Here is a 21,025-nt window from a genome sequence, read left to right on the forward strand (position 1 = left end):
CAGTATGTGATCAATCCTGGAGAATGATCCGTGTGCGCTTGAGAAAAATGTGTACTCCGTTTTTTTGGGGTTTAGTGTTCTATAGATGTCTGTTAAGCCCAATTGCTCTAGGTCCTTATTTAGAGCTTTGGTTTCTTTACTTATTTTTGTCTTGTTGATCTATCCATTGTTTGATAGTGGTGTGTTGAAGTCTCCCACGTACGTATGTGTTTCTCTGATGTCTGTTTTCAGAGAGGACAACAGTTGTCTGATATATTTTGGTGCTCCTTCGTTTGTGAGTATATGTTAATGAGTGTTATTTCTTCTTGAAGTATTGTCCCCTTGATCATAATGTAGTGACCATTGGGGTCTCTTTTTATCTTTTTGAGTTTGAAATCTGTTTTATCTGATATAAGTATAGCTGTTCCTCCTTTTCTTTTTTGGTCCATTTTGCTTGTAGGATTGTTTTCCATCCTTTAACTTTGAGCCTATTTTTATCTTTTGTAGCTAAATGTGTTTCCTGGAGACAGCAAAAGGTTGGGTTTTGTTTCTTAATCCAGGCTGCCACTCTGTGTCTTTTTATTGAAGAGTTTAGTCCATTTACATTTAGAGTTAATATTGATATGTTAACATCTGTATTTGCCATTGTGTTTGTCTTTCCTTTGATTTTATTTATTTATTCTTTTAATAACTTTTTTTTTTTTTTGGCCTTCTTTCATTGTTATTCGTCCCTCTGAGGTTCTGGCTTTAGGACTCCTTGTAGTATTTTTTGGAGTGGGGGTTTAGTTGCAATGAAATTCCGGAGTTTCTGTTTGTCTGGGAAGGTCCATATTCTTTCTTCAAAGAGTAAGGAGAGCTTTGCGGGATAGAGTATTCTTGGTTGGCATCTGTTTTCTTGGAGCTGTTGACTATGTCCCTCCACTCTCTCCTTGCCCGTAGTGTTTCTTCGGAGAAGTCTGATGTCAGCCTGATTGGTTTTCCTTTGAATGTTATCTGTTTCTTCCCTCTTGCCAGCTTCATTATTTTTTCCTTGTCCTGGATTCTTGGGAGCTTTACTATTATGTGTCTTGCTGTATTTTTCCTTTCGTCGTGGAAGTTTGGTGTTCTTCTTGCTTCTTGTATATCATTTTCAGCTCCTTCTTCACATTTGGGAAGTTCTCTTCAATTATCTCTTTGAATATTTTCTCTGTTCCTACATCTCTCTCCTCTCCTTCTGGTATTCCTATAACTCTTATATTTCCTTTCCTCATGGAGTCAGATAGTTCCCGAAGTCTTTCTTCGTTCTTTTTCCTTCGTACTTCTCTTTCCTTTTTGTTTTTGGTTCTTTTTATTTCTGTGTCTTCAAGATTACTTATTCGTTCTTCCATTTCATCTATTCTGCTTTCATTGCTTTTTCCCGGAGTTCTTTAGTTCTTCCATTAATTCTTTGATCTCCTGCATTTCTTTTACTTCCCTCTTTAGGGACTCAATTTCTTTCTTCTGACCATTGTTTTCCCTCTCTAGGGACTCAATTGCATTCTTCTGATCGTTGATTATTTTTCCCTTATCATTGTTTTCCTTTATGACTTCTGTCAGTTTTTTAATTACGGCAATTTTAAATTCTCTTTCTGGAAGGCTCAGAAATTCTTCCAAGTTATTGTCTTTGCAATCTGGGGGCTGGCTTTCTTTTTGTGGTGTGCTTTTTCTCTGGAGAGTTGCTAGGTTGCGTGTGGTTCTTCTCCTCCCTACTGTCTGTTTTTCTAATTTGCTGTATGCGTTGGGACACTGTGTTGTTGGGACTGGCCGGCATCTTGGGTGGGCTTCTCTGTTCCCCTCTGGTTCTTCCAGGAGTCATCTGTCAGTTTCAAGCAGCCTTTAATGGAGAAAGGTCCCTGTTCTAAAATGCCGATGTGGGGACACACTCCCCTGTGCGCCTGGTCTGCCCCGGCGGTGGGTTCCTGCTCCCCTCTGGGCTTGGACTGCAGGCCAGAGGGGGTCTGGCGTGGGCGAACTTCCCCCGCTCACCTCTGGCTCCTGAGGAAGCCTTCTGCAGGTAGTCTTTACTGAAGAAATGTCCCTCTTCTAAAATGGTGATGTGGGACACACTCCCTGCGCGTCTGGTCTCAGGCACACTCTTCTGCGCGCCTGGTCTGCCCCGGCTGTGGGTGCTCGCTCTCCCTGTGGGCTCAGACTACTTGCGGAAGGAGCCAGGTGTGGGCTAACTCCCCAGCTGGCCACTAGCTGCTTCAGGAGCCTGTGCTGGGTCAAGTCGCTAGGTGGCGCCAGAGATCTCTCCTAGAGCCCTTGGGGAGCTGATTTTCCACCCCGAGGGACAGGGAGCAGAGCGGGGATGGTAGGGTACACCTCAACGGCGTTGGGGTGCTATGTCTGCCTTGTGCCCCACCGTCGTGGGGAACCCACGCCCCTAATTTCGTGCCCCGGGTCTCAGTTCCAAAGCCCTCAGTTCCAGGACGCGGGCTGTAGCCCAGATCAGTGGCGCGGGAATGGCGCCTTTTGAATCCCGCTCCCCTGCCTGGGCGCCTTGTTCCTGCTCACTCAGGGAGGGCCTCCGCCGTCTCCCCGCAAGCCTAGGTCGCAGGCGCGGGGACCTGGGCAGCTGCGATCCGGTCTGGATCCGCGCCACTTTCCGCGCAGGCTTACCGGGCGGCCGGGGCTGTGTGCTGGGGCTGGTCTCCTCCTGGGGGGCGGGGCTCTCTTCAATGGCGCCTGGAGCTCACCTCCGCGGCGGATCCTGCAGGGTTCGCCTCAGCTCCCGTTCACGGGGTGTGGTGGCTGCAATAGTTCCTTTCCACTCACAGTCCCGCTTGCTGCGTCCTTTGTTCTTGTTGGCAGTTTAGTTTGTGTTTTTTCTCCTCTCTGCCGGTCGGAGAGTGCCGCCTCTGTGGGCGGGGGAGGGGAGCAGGGTTCTGCGCTTCCCTCCCTTCTCGTCCTCTTTTATGGCAACTTTCTTCTTCGGGCAGTTTGCTGGAGTCGTCCGTTTATCTTCCGTGTCCCAGTTCTCACTGGGACCTGCCGCTTTTCCTCCCTATTAACTTTTTTTAATGGGAGATCTTACTCGCAGCGTCTCCTCGCCGCCATGTTGCTCCGCCCCCCTCTCGCTTTTCCTATATTGAACCTGCCTTGCATTCCCAAAATAAGATATATCTATCATACTCTGTAGAGTTCTCTGATCCATGAACACAATATCTTTTCATTTATTCAGGTCTTCTTTCTTTCATCAGCATTTTAGTGTCCATATCCTGTACATGTTTTGTTTGATTGATGCATAAATTTGATTTATGCATATCTTATATTGCATGATACAGTCAGGCAATTCCTTTCTATTATGTTACCACAGTTAAGGATTTCCTGTTTTGCTTCTAAATAGTCTCTAAAAATATAGACCTATAGAGGTGAATAAACTTGCTAAAGTTATGCCACTAATAAATGGCACATCTGGGATCCCATTCAAGATGATGGGATTTGATCCCTCCTTTTACTTGCAAGGAAGTGTTTTTTCTCACTGATGGAAAGCTGATGTGCCTCTCCAGTTGTGACATACTCTACCAAGACCACTTGCAAACTGCCCACTAGAAAACTGTTCCTAGATGCTTCCTTAAGGGAAGATCCAGCTAAAACAGAATTGTAAATTGTAAAACTAACCCTTGAGTTCAACTTTTTCCTCTACACCACACTTCTTAACAATTGGTCAGGAAATATGTTTTTGGCATCCCAACTTTTGGTATCCCAAAAGATGTCTAGGGAAAAACAAATGATGTCAAGATCATGGACCTACAGAGATGTTAGGTGGGGCAAAGCAGACCCACTGCAGACCAAAGGACTCTTTATGTGCCAGATAGTGAAGGGAGAATCTGCCACTCTCATCTATAGGGTCCAGACCTGGGTTGAATCCAAGGGGAATGATGACTTACAGAGCATATATGTTTAGCAGAAACGGTCTGGTAAATTAGGGTCCCAAAGCAGAGAGGGTTGGAATCCAATCCAAGTCCAACCCAGAGGTTTCTATTGTCCTCTCCACTGTTCCCCTGCAAAAGACCTAGAAAAGCAACTATGAGACTAGAAAGCCTGGATCCAATTACATTATCCTCTATAATAGGTGCAGTATTTTGAAAACATCTTGAACTTCCTAGAAATTTTGGAATTTTCCCCTTTTGGTTATTTTTGTTACCTTTGCCTCCTTTCATATTTAAGTACTGTTCATAATTCTTATCTCCATCAGAGTCAACAAAGAGAGGCCAAATGCTGAAAAGCCTGCATTTTACCCTGCAGCCAGCAGGGAGATGTGAAAGGAGAGTAGGGGGCCGTGGACCAGCAGGGTTGGCCCAGGGGAGGTTCTGTGTTACCTGACAAGGGAGTTTCAGCTACAAGCTATTTGCATTTGAGGGTATCAGCCCCACAGCATAGGGTTACTCTGCACAGTTTCCATTTTAAGTGCTCTCAGTCTTCCCCTGCCAAGACGGCTGCTGGCTCACGTTTAATGCACTAATCAGGCTGTTCTCAGAGTCCATCATTCAACCTTGGCCATCCTTTCTGACCCTGGCAAAGTCCGGCACTTTGTTCCTCAGGCCCCAGCTTTCTTAGAAATGACAACCTCTGCCCTCCTGTTCTCCTCTTCCTCACTCCCCTCCTCTTCTTTTCATCCTGACATCCCTTCCCTGCCCCCTCTGTGCTGTCTGACTGTCACACTCGTTATGAAGCAACATCTACTTTGGTTTGCACATATTTCCTAGGGGTTTTGCCTTCACTGTTTCCCTGACTGATGTCATTCCTGAGTTGCTGTGCAATGTGGTGGTATGAGAGCTGGGCTCACCTCTTCGCGCTCCACTTACTGGCCATGATCACTTGCTTCCCCTCCTTGCATGTCTGTAAACTAGACATAATACAACACCATGGGGTTGTTCAAGTGCCCTTTAAATGAACTAATACATGTAAAGTGTCTTCCCATTTCTTTCTGTTATTGAAATTGTCACCTTTTGCATGTTACAGCACCATCACTCACACTCCAAAATTATTTCCGTGTGAGTACTAAAGAGGAGCCAGGTCTCAGGGAAAGTTGCTGTTTCAAATGAAAGTGAGGCTGGAGCCTTTGGGAGCTTTGAAGTTCCAGGCTGGGATGAATGAGAGAAAGCCTTTCACGGAAAGAAGAATGTGGGTCTGATAAGTGTTATCTCATTAGTTTGCAAATTCATTTGCTGGGTTGCATGGCATGCTTCTTCTTGGTAGTAATTTTTGTCTAAAAGCAACAGAAGATATGAAACTTCAACCCGTTTTTGAGACACTGTTCGAAGTATATGTTATTTATCAGCAATTTCTAGTGTCAGGACCTACATTTGCAGGGCTGGCCTCTTTTGTTGTTATTGTTGAATTTACAGGCTATTTCCATGTCCAATGTAAGTTTTAAAATAAGGTTTTCTGAATTTAAATTTTCATCTTAAAGGCTTGGGAATAATGGCAGCATCCAAAAAGAGAGAGTGTGGAATGAGATTCCCATATCTAGTGAGAGAGTAACCCAGGGATAAAAATCGGGAAGAGGGTTTGTAGAACCAGGGCTGTGGGGTAACCTTCAAAGGTAGCAACTTCTCTTCCCACACCAGCAGGTTTTGTCAGAGCAGGCAGATGTCAAAGATTTAGGGATTAAGGTTTAGATGGAGTTTACTTCAACAAAGCACTGATAGATTACTCACATGATTTAAAAAAAAAAATTAAAAGTTACATATGCTGGTACAAGGAAAGGGCATGTCTCCAATATTGGATACTAAGAGCTCCCACTCAAAATGAAAGGCCAATAAATACATAAAAGCCACAATATTTGGTGAGGTGTGTAGTGGTGCAGAGAACTACAAACATCTTGTTTGGAGGGGCTGCACAACGCACGAGGAAAAGATGAGTTAAAGAAGTTTTAGAAAAACCAAGAGATGATTTTGTAAATCAAACTTTTTTTTATGTCGAGCTTAAAAGAAAAATTTGGCAGATATGGGGGATTGGGTGGGGTGGGGCATTCTAAACGAGGCAGAAGCATGATTACAGGCTTGGAAGTAAAGAAATACAGGAGAAATCTAGAGCAAATCTCATCAAGAAATAGAAAACAAGTTTGCAGAATTCCTTGTGGTAGTTGGGCTGGATTCCTCGATGGGTACAGAGTTCTGAAGGGTCACTTAGAGCATTTTGAGAAGGAAGTCAGATAATGAGGGTGGCCTCAAAGATATAGTAGGAACTTAGTTTGGGAGACAGCCTGGAGGGGCCCATCCAGAAAATAACGATATAGAGATATAGATACAGATACAGATGTAGGTACAGATATTGATGCTATAGGTCTGTATATATACACACACGATATACAGAGCACACACACTCCCTAAGAATAGGATCCTGGCAGTCTTGCCCACATGGGAGACCACACTCCCAACCCTATGCCAATAACCCAAATAACCATTGGATTATGTTAACCAATGGGGTTGCTCTTCCAATTTTTTATCTTTTCAGGCCTTCTCTCCAGCAGTTACAAATTACAAATTCATGTTACTGTGGCACAGATGCAAAAAAAACCCCACATGCATTTACTTAAAGATATGTTTTTGTCCAGTGTCTGATCTACTATTTATACAGTGACTGCCGTATTCATTTTTTGTCCCTGAAGTAACTAACTCTCTAATCCCCGCCTCTAAAACCTGTGCTGTCAGCCCGTGAGATGTGTGCGCACATCTCAGAATTCTCTCTCTCTCCCATATGTCTTCATTTCTACTCTTTTCATTCACATCTTGTATTCCTTTTTTTTTCTTCTGATTTTTCCTTTGCAAAGGAATTCATGTTGGAATCAAAATTCTCTCTGGTGCTAAAATGAGTGCCAGAAATCTAGCTTGTTGTTAGGAAAAGATCACCAGACAGTAGAACTGCTTTATTACGCTGCTGTGGGCAGAAAAAGGCTGGCATTTATCGGTAAAATTAGAGTAATAGGTAAAATCAGAGTACTGTACAGAAATGTGGTCAAGCCCAACAGACCATATTAATGAGGACTTTGAGTTTCTTTTTCTAAGACAGCTAGAAAATCACTGAAGTTTTTTTTTTTAAAGATTTATTTTTATTTATTTATGCATACAAGAACTGGGATGTAGGCCAGAGGTGAGGGAGGAGGGAAGATTCACCAGAGATAGAGTGGGGAGCACGACAGGCAAATCCACTGAAACACACTGCTGAGGGGAGCATCAGGTAAGACAGGAGAGGTCTGCTGCGCCATGTGGTCAGCTCCCTGGCCGGGGATCAAACTCAGGCCACAGTGGCTGGTAATAGCTTGGTAGCTATGAGACTTAACCCCTGTACTACCAGGGAGGCCCACCCACTGCAGATTTTGAGAGGAGTGATCTGATCTGGGTGGCAGGTGCTCTGCTAAAGATAAGTATGTTGCTCTAGGAACAAAAAAGAGCTCCTCACCTTGCCTTCCAGGATCAGGAGGCTTCCTGGAAAACAACCAAGAAAGAGCAGAAAGATTAGCTGGAGCTTAGGTCCAGACCTGTGCCCTGGTAGGGAATGCCCAAGGACTAGTTGCCAGTCTGGCCTCGTCCCTAAGGGCCTTCTGCCGTGTGAAGGGATTTGAGCTTGATCCAGAGGCAATCGGGATCAACAAGAGTTTCACAACCGGGAGTGGCGTGACTTTACACAGATCACTCTGGTGTGGTGAGGGCAAGAAGGCAGGAAGTCCAGGTGATGGAATCCAGAGGTAATGTCGCCTACGTTGAGGGGGCATCGCAAGGGCGGAATAAAGGAGCCCAATTCCAAGGAAATTACTCACTCAGGAAAAACCAACAGAAGTTTGTGATGGAGAGGCTGCTGGGAATGCAGGAGCGCAAAGAGACTGAAATGACCTCCAGGTCCTTGGGCAAGAGGTGGCTGCTAGCATGTTGTAGCAAAGGCCGTGTCAGCAGATGAAATGACACCCTGATGGGTGGACTTCTTCATGGATGTAGAAAATAGTACCAGACTCAACAATGGTCTGTAGCTCCAACAAAAATGTCCCTCAATCCACTTGACCCCCAGATAAGAGAAGTGGCACCCTATATGGCAACTCTGTGTTCCATCTGCGTGATCACAGTCTGTATACAGTTGTTTAAGACACCGGGCTTTAGAGAAGGAGATTGGAGGAACCATTCTTTTAGCCCGCAGAGCCTAATTCCTATCTGGATTTCTAAAAATGAGACATAAAGTGGTACATGCCACTATTTCTTATTCTGGAACAGCTTGATTTATTATATACACGTGGGGTACAGGAACACCTTATCAGGCCTGATAGAGGAGAGTTATTCTGAAAATATTTCCTGTCTCTCTTTTGGATCCCAGGCCATCTGTGTTGGCCTACATAAAGATAGCAGTGTTAGGATTCAGATGTTGGGGTTTGGTGCATGCCGTTCTCAGGTCCTTCTGAGAAAAATTTCTGCAGTTTCCCCTTTGGTGGCATAAGGTGAGTTTTTTTTTTTGGTTTTTTTTTAAGGAAAAAGATGTTTCCATGGGCATGAATAGGCAAAGCATGCATTTTTTTAAAATAAATTTTTCTATTTTTTTTTAATTTGATTTTTTTTTTAAAGATTTATTTATACAAGCACTGGGTACAGTCAGAAGTGCAGGAGGGCGAGAGAATTCACCAGAGCCAGAGCAGGGAGCAGAGCAGGCAGAAGTGTTATAGGACAGGGAGAGGGGCAGCCCAAACCCCGCAAACCTGCCTATTCTAAATGGGTTCTGCCATCCGCCGCATCAACACAAAACACATGAGACTAATGGGAAGGATCTTTAATAAAACTAGGAAACAATACAGATAAGGCAAAGAGTCTAGTTTCTAAATCAAGCACCCAAAGTTATCCGTCCCCTCGTGGGTAAAAGTCCATCCATATGGGATCGGCCCAGAACAAGGCCCCAAAGCCTGCCACAAGTCTAAAGCACCTTCCAGTGGGGACCCACAGAAAAGGCTCACAAACAACCAGACAAGCCCGGAAGGAAAAGAGCAAAATCAACATCAAGATAAAAGCTGCCATTGTCACCTCCCCATGGGTCTCACCCACATCTGTGTCACCCAGTCTACGACCAAAAGACAAGCGCAGTTTCTTCACGTATCTCTAGGCTCCATGCGCCTCCTCCAGGTCTCCTTCTGGCTCCATCCTGCTTCCTTCCTCAGTCTCTTCTGCAGCTTCTCCTCTTCCTGCTCAGCTCCACCCTCCCTTGGGTGGGCCAGGGAACCTCCCCCTTTCCTGGGACCACCCTGTTACAGAAGGACTGAAGTACACTGCTGAGGGGAGCAGCGGGCTGCAGGAGAGGTCTGCGCGCCATGTGGAACCCTTGCCCCGCAGCGGGGGGGAGGGGGGGGGTGGATCAAACCAGCACCGCAGAGGCCATGGGCAGCCTCGCAACCCAGCACTCAATCTCTGTGCCACTGGGGAGGCCCAAAACATGCATTTTAAAGGTTTATTATGGTAAAGAAAAGAAAATGCCACCTGCATAGATACTGGCAGGCATGGATTTGCATTTGAAAGGGACAGTTTAAGAAAGACACCAGGAGAGACACAGTGCACAGCCTTAAAGGACTAGATCTGGTTTTGCCAGAGCAAGAGGAATCCTTCTACAATGTTCTTTGAGGAAATTACAGTGAAATTAGCTGGCTTGGAGTCAGGTTGGGTTGGTCTTAAGTGACTGATAATCCTCTCTGTCCCTACCACAGATTTCCTGGAAACTTCCATAACCTGTTTTTGTTAATCATCCCTACCCCACTCATTTTTCGTCCTTGTAATAACTTCCATCCCGGATTTTTCTACTCTAGGTTTCCATGAGTAGCTGCAGTGATATAGCAACAAAGTATGTCTTTCTCTGTCCCACCAGATATACTCTCCCGTTTCTTTCATTTTTCCTCTAGGCTAATAAACCCTGCCTAATAAACCCTGCCTTTTTACATTCCAAGGGAAAGGAGCTTCACTACAAAGTTAGCATCAGAATTCCTGACCCCAGGAATTGATGGCGAAAGTAAGCTGGTGTCAAACAAAATCACCAGATGCTTGTGTCGCAAGAATGAACACACTGAGCCCTGCCCACTCCTCCCTTTGCTCCCTTCTAACTCTAGAAAATACCCCTGCCCTCTGCCAAAGTGCAGGATGGTTGGTCGTTCAGATAATAGTCTGCTGCCATCCTCAATTTGTCGACACATTTAACTACTTTCCTTCTCATCAAACTTCGTTTCCTTTTATTGGCCAAGGGAACTAAGACCTCTGGCATCCTGGAATCAGCAGGATGGAGGCAATACCATTTTGGCTGTCCTTAGAATTCAGAATCGGTAATGAGATGGGAGTACCTGGATTGCTGATACCTGTCTGCCCCCAAGTTTGGAGGAGACAGGAGGAAGCTGAGGGCTGGAGTATTGAGCAGGCTGGAAACCTGGGTATTTCTTTTTGGTTTTACAGGCACATTGGAGAAGCCTCCTTTAGGAGACTGCAAAGCTGAATTTTTTTTTCATTTATTTTATTTTATTTTATTTTTAAACAATATTTGCTTCTCCCCACCCCCTCAGATTGAGTCCCCACAGAATTTCCTTCCCCAAGGCACCCGTGCACCATCACCACAGTCCCCTGTGCTCCTCCCTCTCCCCCTTTCATCCCTCTCCCTTCTCCCCTGCAGTATGTCTCTGGTTTATAATTGTCTGTTTTTGCTTTGTTGTGTATTGTACTGTTATTTTTTTTACACTGATGTCTTATTTGGTTCCCCTATATTCCTGTTATAAGTGAAACCATCCAATATTTTTCTTTTTCCTTCTGGCTTATTTCACTGCACATAATTCCTTCTAGCTCCATCCATGTTGCTGCGAATGGCATGAGTTTATCTTTTTTGATCTCTGAGTAATATTCCATTTTGTATATATATACCAAGTCTGTGAAGCTGAAATACTGGAATACGATTTAGATCATTCTTGAGAGAGACAACCTGCTAGAGTTGTATGGACAGGATAGATTTTTATTAGTGACAGGGTGACAAATAGCAGGACATGCATTTCAAAGATTTGATCTGGGCTGGACTGCCACCCTGGATCCCCCAAATTATACATGGAAAGCTTGTCTAATTTATCCAGACAAGATGGAATCCTCACCCTGCTTGACTAGGTGAGGACTGCCTTTTAGTTTTTGCCCTTCTAATCTTACTGGTTCGCTTGTTTTTCAGTCTTTGCTTGACTAGGAAATCTCCTGCTTTGCATCTTTATAGGGTCAGGGTTATTCCACTTGAAGCTTGCTGTAGAACTGAGTCAACAAAAAATTGTGTGTGGAACCTAACAAATTGTCACACAACAATCATGTTAGCCAGAAAGAATAAGAGCAAACTTTGAAAGAATGTTTTGGTTCCGTGTGTGTGTGTGTGTGTGTGTATGTGTGTGTGTGTATGTGTGTGTGTAGTGTGGAGGTTGGTGGAATATGCCGTGAGAAATGTGTCTAGGAGTGACTGCCTCTCCCATCATATTTTTAGTAAAGCTGCCCATAATCAGGATTTTCATAGAATAAAAAGATCTAATGAATTTTGGAAATCTGTCCTGTTTCTGTATCCGTGACCATGGTAACAAGATTTCTTAGGATTGTAGATTTTTAGGAAAGCAAATTTTGGATGGTTTGTTAACAAATATTGCAGATGGAGAGTAGAAACAACTGTCATTTTGTAATACGACCTTCAATGTGCAAATGAATGGATGTGTCCTTACATGTCCTTTTGTATGAAAACCATTTAACCTAAGTATATCTGGTCACCATAACCATGAACTGTTCTGCCTTACAGAAGATTAAAGGATACCATATTAACATCAGGGGAGGGAGAGCCCTCTAGTGGAAATCACCAAGCAGACAGTGTCACCGCAAAGAAAGCCATAAAGTCAGAGAAGGAATGTGAGATTTAGTCCAGAGAATTGAACTGCATCATGTAAATGTGATGTGACTCTTCGCATCCTCCTGCTGATTTGGAAGCTATTGATCAACCATTCAGTCATGTGGAATCTCAAGAATATATTGAGGGCTATGCTAAGTAGATACTAAGATGAAAATCAATATTCCAAGGACATGAAATGTTCTTCGTAGCCTCACCAGAAAAGCCTGGAATGGGCAAGGTCAGGGAGTGGGGATGCATTTTGGCAATAAATAAAAAAGTTGTGTCTTAATTAGATACGATGACCACCACCCACTGCTCCCAGGGATCATAACAGATGGATTTGCTCACCATTCTATTTGCTTCTTTAAACAGAAAAATGCCATTTTAACCCTCATCTTCTGCAAGGTTAGCCCCGATTTAGACTTTGACTATCATAATTCACTGTGCTATTTATCTTGTAACTAGGAAGATTATAAAGCACTTTCCCTCCCACAAATCCCTGGATATCAAACATGCTAGATTTTTACAAAAAATTCATACCCTCTTGGTTATATTTCTGTTGGTCCCTTATTCCTGTCATTAATTATTTATAAATAAAATGAGAGGAGACTTTAATAATCTGAAAACTTACAGCTTAAGATGAGTTATTGATATTAATGGCTTACACAGTCTTCTTAAAACATGCAGTATAGGAAATCCCTGGGTATACACTAAAAACACAGATGTAACATTAGGGTCAGGGCTCTTGCTCATAGTTCTGTTGTTGACTCTCATCCATGAGCCCTTCCAGGGGGTTGAAAAGCATGTTTCCAGACAATAGAAATCTGATGTTGAAGCTTGTACCCTTCCAAGCTTGTGTAACATGCACCACCAGTCCCGTAGAGTCAGCCAGTGAAAATGCACACTCAGCTAAAACCACAATTCCCTTTGTTTCTAGTCTGTGACTGTCTAGTCAGCAAACCTGGTTTATCATTTTCTCAACAGAAATGGCTGTAGCGTGGGTTGTAAACCTTCTATACTTCAAGGACTATCTAAGGTTTCATATCTTCTTTGCAGTCTGTTCAGCCTGGCAAATATGGCCATTTCTGAACTCCCAGAGGTCTCCCTCCTTGTGGGACTCACATGGACATTCAGTCAAATGCTGCATTGTATAAGTGGCTTCACTCTTTGCATGTATGTCCTGTCCCGCAGGACACACACATGCTTTTGAGGACAAGACCAGTGCACTGTACATTCTGGGTCTAGTTCAGCCATTCATTGTTCACTCACTCATTCACTCACCCAGGAAATAGTTACTAAATCTATCTGAGTGTCACTGCACAAGGGGAAGGGACCCAGAGGTCCCTTAGTCCAATTCCATCCCCAACCCGGACAGTAGATAAGCTGGTAATGAACCAGCCACTCTACGCTGCCCCACATGCTAGGAACCAAGGGGCTCTCCTCCCAAAGCCAGGAGAGAGCTCTTGAGACTCTGATCTAGATTGAAAAGAGGACCTTACAGACACCGCAGGGAGGGCAGACAAGGAGTTGGTGTTTACTAATCAGTAAAACAACAAGGAAAGAACTCCAGGGAGACCTCTCTGGTTATAAGAGACTCTCTGAGTTGCCAGAATGAGAGGTCTTTATAGGTTTTAGGGCTTGGATTTGAGAAGAGAGGAATTAAACTTTTTGCCCGAGAAAGCAAGGAACATGCGCTTGGTCCAAAGTCCATTTGTTCATCCGAGTGTGGTCCATTCGTTGTTGCTAATTGTGGGCACCCATCAGCTGTGACTTGGAGGCTGTGTGGCGCCCAGCACCATGTCACAGGGGATGTGCATTATGTATGCCCTCAGCCCCAGTGTGAACTGGCCTGATCTCAGGGTCCGTCATTCCCTTCTGTGGCAGTCAGGGGACTCGATAGGCTATGAGGAGATAGCTCAGGAATGCACAGTCTCAGGGGAAAAAATAGCAATAAAAACAATGAGCCAGGGCCTCCCCGGTGGCGCAGCAGTTGAGCGCTGGGTTGTGGGGCTACCCGCAGCCTCTGCAGTGCCAGTTTGACCCCCGGCCGCTGGGCAAAGGTCCCACATGGCACGCGGACCTCTCCTGCAGCCCGCTGCTCCCGTCAGCAGTGTACTTCATCCGTCTGCCTGTTCTGCTCCCTGCTCTGGCTCTGGTGAATTCTCTCACCCTCCTGAGCTTCTGACTGTACCCAGTGCTTGTATAAATAAATAAATAAATAAATAAATTAAATAAATAAATAAATAAATAAATAAATAAATAAATCCTTTAAAAAAAAACAAAAAACAATGAGCCAAAGAGATTTAAGGCAGCAGGTGTCTGGGCTTAGAGTTATCATATCTGTTAACCTCATGTTTACCAACTTAGCCCATAGGAACAGCAAAGTTCTGTCCTTGTCCTGGGACCCTTCCCTTCCTGTCTCATGGAGACATGTCCTGCTCTACTCTCTGGAGGTATATTATTAGTGAGCAGAACCTACAGGACTCTTTATGATAAAGAGAAATGTAGGCTGATAAACCTTAACCTCATAACCACAGGTAAGAATTTTCCACAATGGAAAATTATGCCTTGTACTGAAAACTACAAAGGAAAAGAGAATATCGTGTCCCAAGGGAGACCAGTGGGTGTTGTTATTTAGATTTGGGTTTAGCAAAGGCCTTCAAAGCGATGATGTTTAAGCTGAAAACACCTGGTATTCCCTATACAGCAGGTGCTAGGAAGTATTTCTTGCCATGAGAAATGTTTATCCAGCTCTCAGATCATGTAGTATAAACCTACATGATAAGGATCCTTCTGGTTGTGTCTTCCAGTGCAAGCCCATCCCTCTTCTTATTTGCCACCAACTCAGATGTTCTGTCTGGTGCTCCCTACTTCTGATAATGAATGGGGACAAGTGTCGGCTCAAGTTATAATGAAAGTGAAGCATTTGGACTTCTGTGCTGCTTACAGAGTTAGGACAAAGATTAGTCTCGACTGCATGGATGGCGTATTTTAGTAGTCCATGGACTACTTATTTTGGCCATAGCACATTGCTTCAAAGTGAGAAAGCATGCAGCCTTTGGAACTGAGCAATTGAATCTGGGTTTGAACCTAGTATTGTGATCTTGAGCAATTTCAGTCTCCGTTTCCTCATCTGTAAAAATCAGGGCAAGCTCACAAAGTTTCATGAGCATTAATGTAACACACCCAGGCACAGAGGCTAGGCAGTCATTAAATTTCTGACCTTCCTTCCCCACCCCCAGTTTTCTGATCTCTCTGGGCTCCAGTTTCCTTTGAACCTCCCAGTTCAGTTCTCTGCTCTATGTTTGCATGATCACTACCCCTCCCTTTAAACCAGTTCCTGCAGGCTGAATCTGCTTCAGTTATAAGACAGCAGGGAGGATATGAGAACTGGGGTCTGAGCCCCACTTAGAGCCACTCAGGAGGATAGCGCAGAGCATGACAGGGCAACATTACCAACTCCTGTCATCAAACTGGGGGCAGCAAAGGATGTGGTCCAAGAGGGGACCTGGGGACACCAGGAAGGGTGATGGTTCAGAACTGGAACAAGAGTCAGGACAGACAGAAGTCCTGTCTCGTAGGTGGTGAGGACAGTGCAGAAAGGGGCTGTGATTCAGGGCACTTTAAGACTGGAAGGCTGAGCACAGCAGAGAGCCCATTCTAGGTCCCTAGGGAGACAGTTGTGAGCAGGGAGGAAGTAAGTCTCCAAGACTGGTGGGCAAGTCACTCACTGGTCAGATCAACCTGAGGAACTGTGCTGGGAGGCTGACAAGGAAGAGGAAGAGCATGGGAGAACTTTACAGCAGACAGAAGTTTTGGCTTATCTGCAAATTATTATCAATTATGCCATTATAATCAAATTCCTCTGCTTCCCTTACAGCTAAGTGCAGATCCTCCCAGCTTGAGGAAGGTAGATCCCAAAGGTCGGAGTGCACTGTTGGCCGACATCCAGCAAGGAACTCGCCTACGCAAAGTCACGCAGATCAATGACCGCAGTGCCCCACAAATCGAGAGTAAGTGAGCAGCCAGATCAGCCTGCTGTGAGCCAAGTCCAGGCTGCCTGAGGCTCAGCCAGATATCCCAGCTTGCTCAGGGCAGGAGCCACGCTACTACCCAGAAAACACAGCAGGCCCTCTCAGACCTGCTTAATGTCCGGTCCACATGGGTGAGCAAGTCAGGGGCTTCCTGTCTGGTCCACAGACAGTTTGTAGCATCTCTTCCATCTTTTTCAATTACTTTTCATGGTGAGATAACTTTTTTAATTGTGATAAAATGCACATAATATAAAATCCACCATTTCAACCATTTTAAAATACTTAGTTTTGTGGCATTTATATATTCACACTATTGTTGAACTATTACCTCTATCTGATTCTGGAACATTCCCATCAGCCCAAAGGGAAACTCTGTATGCATTAGTAACCACTCCCCATGACTCCATCCCCCAGTCCTTTCTATCTCTGTGGTTGTACATATTTTGGGTATTGCATATAAGTGGACTCACAATATTTGTCCTTTTGTGTCTGGCTCCTTCCACTCAGCATACTGTTTTCAGAGTTCACCCACGTTGTAGTATGTGACAGTACTCCAGTCCATTTTATTGTTAAAGAATACCTGCTAACCCTTGAATGAGTTTAAACTGTGAGAGTCCACTTACATGCAGATTTTTTCAATAATTACATTGGAAAGCTTTTTGGAGATTATCAGTGCATGAGTCATTATGGATGAGTAAATACGGGTTTATTTTTCACATTATCTTTCATTCTGATGTCTAGTGTTAGTAAAGCATATAACAGTTACAGTGTTTATATCCTATCAGGCAGTATTGATAAAGTTGCTGATAAAGATGATTCATCTTGTAAATAGATTATGTAAACTTAGGGTATCGATAAACACAGTTAAGTACTATATGATTTTAATAACATCATCTCTTATTTTGTTACAATACAATATATAACACACAGGAATACAGGGTGTGTGTTCATCAATTGTTTATGTTATCAGTAAGGCTTCCAGTCAATATCAGGCAATTCATAGTTATGTTTTGTGGGAGTCAAAAATCATACCCAAATTTTTGAATCCTCTAGGGTAGTTGGGGTGTCAGCACCCCAACCCCCATGTTGTTCAACCGTGTTTTGTTATGTAGGCATACCACATTGTACCTACCCACTGGGAGGTAACATTTAAAGACCATGTACACTGTGTCAACATAGTCCTCACACTCAATGAGAGAAAAATTAAAACAGCAATAAAAAATATAGCTTTGATCTTCACAAGGAAAAAGAAATTCAGAGTTCTCTTACAGGAGCATAGACTGCAGCTTCTCTGTCTTCCAGAGTATAACAGAATAGAGGTCGCACTGTGCTTGGGCCAGATGGCCCATGCTGAGCCCTGATTCTGCTCCCAAACAATTCTGGGAACCTTGCTGAGGCTGTTCATCTACAAAACAGGGGAGATAATAATACCTGCTCTTTTGTATTCGTTCAAAATTGTCAGAGGTTGAAATAACAAACTATTTATCAATATCCTCATGTATTTTAAAATGACACACGCGGTAAGTCTCTAAGATAGTCCTAAAAATATTCACACAGTATCTGCAATTACATGTTAATACACAGGAATACACAAATTATTTTAAGAAGTATTCTCAACATTGATAATTTTAAAAAAATGAGTTTCTGGTTAGACTCGCTATCTACTTGATTAAGCCCAATGAACAGATAAGTCCATTTTATTAGAACACTTACTTCTAATCATTGCAGTAAATATGAATGTATTATTGTTCCGAATATTAATGTTCCGAATCAGCTTGCCATGTCCACCCACCAGTGGGCACTGCGCCCTGAGTATCTTTGCATATTAGCTTCAGCTGGAACATTTTCTGCCAGGAATTCTCGTAAGCCAGACTTTGTCTCATTTTGCGTAGTTGGTACTCACACACATCTGGAAGGCTGGAATGAGGGACACCTCCTCGGGAGCTCAGAGAGGAAGAGGAGCAGGGAAGCGTGCGGGGCTCTGGGAGTGAGAGCTGAGGGCCAGAGCAGGAAGTGATGCCGAAGCACAAATCTCTGAAGACCTTGCTCTGCTTACAGTTTTGGGCCCGGCTCTGGGGGGGTAGAGGGAGGTGGAATAGTTAAAATTGCTGACTGAATTAAATCTGTGGGTTTTCTCTGTCTAGCCTTCTGGGGCCAACTCTACATCAATAGTGTTCGGGTTTTATAATTTGCAAGGTGCCACCGGATATCCCCACTGGCATCTACTAAATGGCAATGTTTAGGTCTCTTTGTTTTGGTCACTTTGCAGAGCAGTCTGCTGATGGTGAGTTCTTGAGTAGACCCCACAGGGGGTAGCAGACCAGCCGGCACATGAGTCTTCAGGGTGTCAAGGCCGGGGGTGTTTGGAAAGACATTGAGTAGAAGGGTAGGATGGGAGGTGGAGATCCAGAAGGCTGCCGTGGGGCATGTCAGGTCACAGCCCAGGGTGAGCACTCGTTGGCTGCTCAGTATTGCTCACAAGCCCTCTCCTTGCTTCTTCTCTCTAAAGGTTCTAAAGGAACCAACAAAGAAGGTGGAGGCCCTGCAAATTCCCGAGGTGGGAGCACGCCCCCAGCCCTGGGGGATCTGTTTGCCGGTGGCTTTCCTGTGCTGCGACCAGCTGGCCAGAGGGATGCAGCAGGTAAGGAAGCATTTAGACTGGCTGCCTTGTGAGCCTCTTAACTTTAGAACCAACTGTGTGATCCTCACATGCCAGTAGGACATGTTCTTAGTGAACAATCATGTAGTAGAGAATCACATATTTAAGAGCCTGACTACTGGGGAGTTCCGAAACACAAAATTGTTCTCATGGGGTCTTTTAAGTCATCATTCTATTTAAGTCATTCTTTTGTATTGATAGTAACCTAAGAATGATTTGCCATAGCATGTAGTGTCTAGCAGTGGTCTATTCACAGCTCAAACTGCAAAGTATAGACAGAGGCATAAATCATAATAGTAGATTTTAGTGATATCACACACTGGCAATGTGTGGATTGTAATTGTTCTCAGCCATCATATCAGGTAGGTACAGCCGTGTAACCAAACACCCTAAGACATAGGAGGTTCAGATAACATTTATTTAGCTTATAATTCTCTGGGTTGGCAGTTTAAGGTAATCTGATCTGGACTTCCTCTAGTACCCACAGGGTGGTAGGTGGCATTGCTGATGCTATCTTTCTCAAATCTCTGGGGCCTCAGCTGGGGCAACTGACTTGACAGAGCCATAGGGTCCCTCAAAATCTAGCAGATTCTTCAGGTTTTTTCTCATGGCAGTGGCAGGGTTCCGGCAGAGAGGACAGAAGTATATAAAGTCTCTTGAGACTTAATCTTAGAATTGGCAATTATTACTTCCTCCCACATCCTTCTGTCCAAAACAAGTCACGAGGCCAATCCAGAAACAAGGTTGGGGACAGATTTCACCTCTGGTGCAGTATGGAATCAGGAATAAGTAGATAATCGAGGCTATTTTTGCAACTCTACCACAGTCACTTGTGTTTTAGTAGGTGCTAGATATTTTGAAAGCATTGCATTAAAATTAGGCAAATATATATTTATTGTTTGCTGGAAAGTGTTATTCCTATTACTATGCTCTTTAGCCAGCAAGCTGAATAAACTCCAGAAATTTCACTACCCCAGAGAATATCAACCCCCAAACATTCCAGTTATAGAATCTTCTACCATGGGATTTTGCTGCCCTTCTCAATGGTTTCTTTGACTGTGACATGATGGGATACATTTTCTGCTGTTACCTACTGATAAAGTCCAGTAAAGATAGGGGTTCTAGAATGCTTTGAGATCTAGCTTGCACCTTCTCAGAGGCCATTGTCATGTCCTTGTTTTTTTTCCTGAAGTTTTGTCAGGAAAGACAGTGCTGAGTTCTTTCTTAATAATGAGAGCTGGTATTTGTTCAGCTCCTTCTTCAGAATTCCTTAGTGGTATCAAAGAAACATCGTTGGAGATATAAAACTTCCACTAGCTTCTCTTCACAGAAATAAGGATAGGAGAGATAATCTTCAGTCAGGTTTTAATGACAACTAGCTAAAGTTAGTCATCAGTATTCTTACTGGTCTCCAGTAGGACAATGTCAGATGTTTGTGAAGACAAGAATTGGTCCCTTTAGAGGGGATCAGATTCCATGTGGAAGTGACTAATAAGGGCTGTCACAGGATAGAAACTCAACACGGGAGTAAGACCACAGCTCCCCTCTTGCAGAGCTCTCCCATCCACCCCCTTGTTATTTATTTATTTATTTTTAAAGATTTATTTATTTATACAAGCACTGGGTACAGTCAGAAGTGTGGGAGGGTGAGAGAATTCACCAGAGCCAGAGCAGAGAGCAGAACAGGCAGACTGACGAAGTACACTGCTGAGGGGAGCAGCGGGCGGCAGGAGAGGTCTGTGCGCCATGTGAGACCCTCGCCGGCGGCCGGGGATCGAACTGACGCTGCAGAGGCTGCAGGCAGCATCGCAGCCCAGCGCTTAACCGCTGCGCCACCAGGGGAGGCCCCCCCTTGTTATTTAGAGAAAGGACACCTGTTGGCTCACACCCTCTGTTCTGGCCATGCTGCTGTCCTTGTTCTTACACCCATCAGGCAAGTGGTAGCCATAGGGCCTTTACTGACTGCTCCCTTGGACTAAACACTCTTCCCTCAGGTGTCCACCTGGCTCCCTCTCTCCTTTCCCTCAGGTCCCTGCTCAAGTAGCACCTGGTGAACCTATCAGTGAGGATTTACTCATCACCCCACACAAAATATAAGTTCCACTCCTCACTCCATATCCCCTCTACCTCCATTTAGCATTTTTGCCATCTGGCATATTACATACTTATTGTCTGTCATTACATACTGTCATTACATACTTATTGTCAGTTTATTGTCTGTCCACTTCATCCAAATATCAGCTCCATGAAAGCAGGAACTGTGTCTTGTCCACTGCCTTAAAAATACCTGTCACATAGTAGATGCTAAGTTAACATCTATGAGTAGAAGGTGTTTATGGGCAATATGGTTGCTTGAGCCATTTAGCACAGAAAGCACTAGCTCTGTTGCTCACAATACTTTTAGGGGCCCATGAAAATGTTTAAATTTCTTTTAAGTTCAGGGGAAAAACCCATGCATTTTTAGAGTCAAAGAATATAT

General features: G+C 44.1%; 1 protein-coding gene across 2 annotated transcripts in view; it reads left to right on the top strand.

Annotated features, from left to right (window-relative positions):
• WIPF3 (WAS/WASL interacting protein family member 3) overlaps positions 1–21,025 on the top strand; it is a 96,666-nt gene that overhangs the window by 50,531 nt on the left and 25,110 nt on the right. For both annotated transcript variants that reach the window (XM_037509751.2, XM_037509755.2), the window contains exons 3-4: positions 15,734–15,866; positions 18,397–18,528. In XM_037509751.2, coding sequence (XP_037365648.1) covers positions 15,734–15,866; positions 18,397–18,528 — 265 coding nt within the window. The remainder of the gene's footprint in view (positions 1–15,733; positions 15,867–18,396; positions 18,529–21,025) is intronic.

Source organism: Talpa occidentalis, unplaced genomic scaffold, assembly GCF_014898055.3.
Source record: "Talpa occidentalis isolate TD23 unplaced genomic scaffold, MPIMG_talOcc4v2.1, whole genome shotgun sequence".
NCBI classification, from domain to species: Eukaryota; Metazoa; Chordata; class Mammalia; order Eulipotyphla; family Talpidae; genus Talpa; species Talpa occidentalis.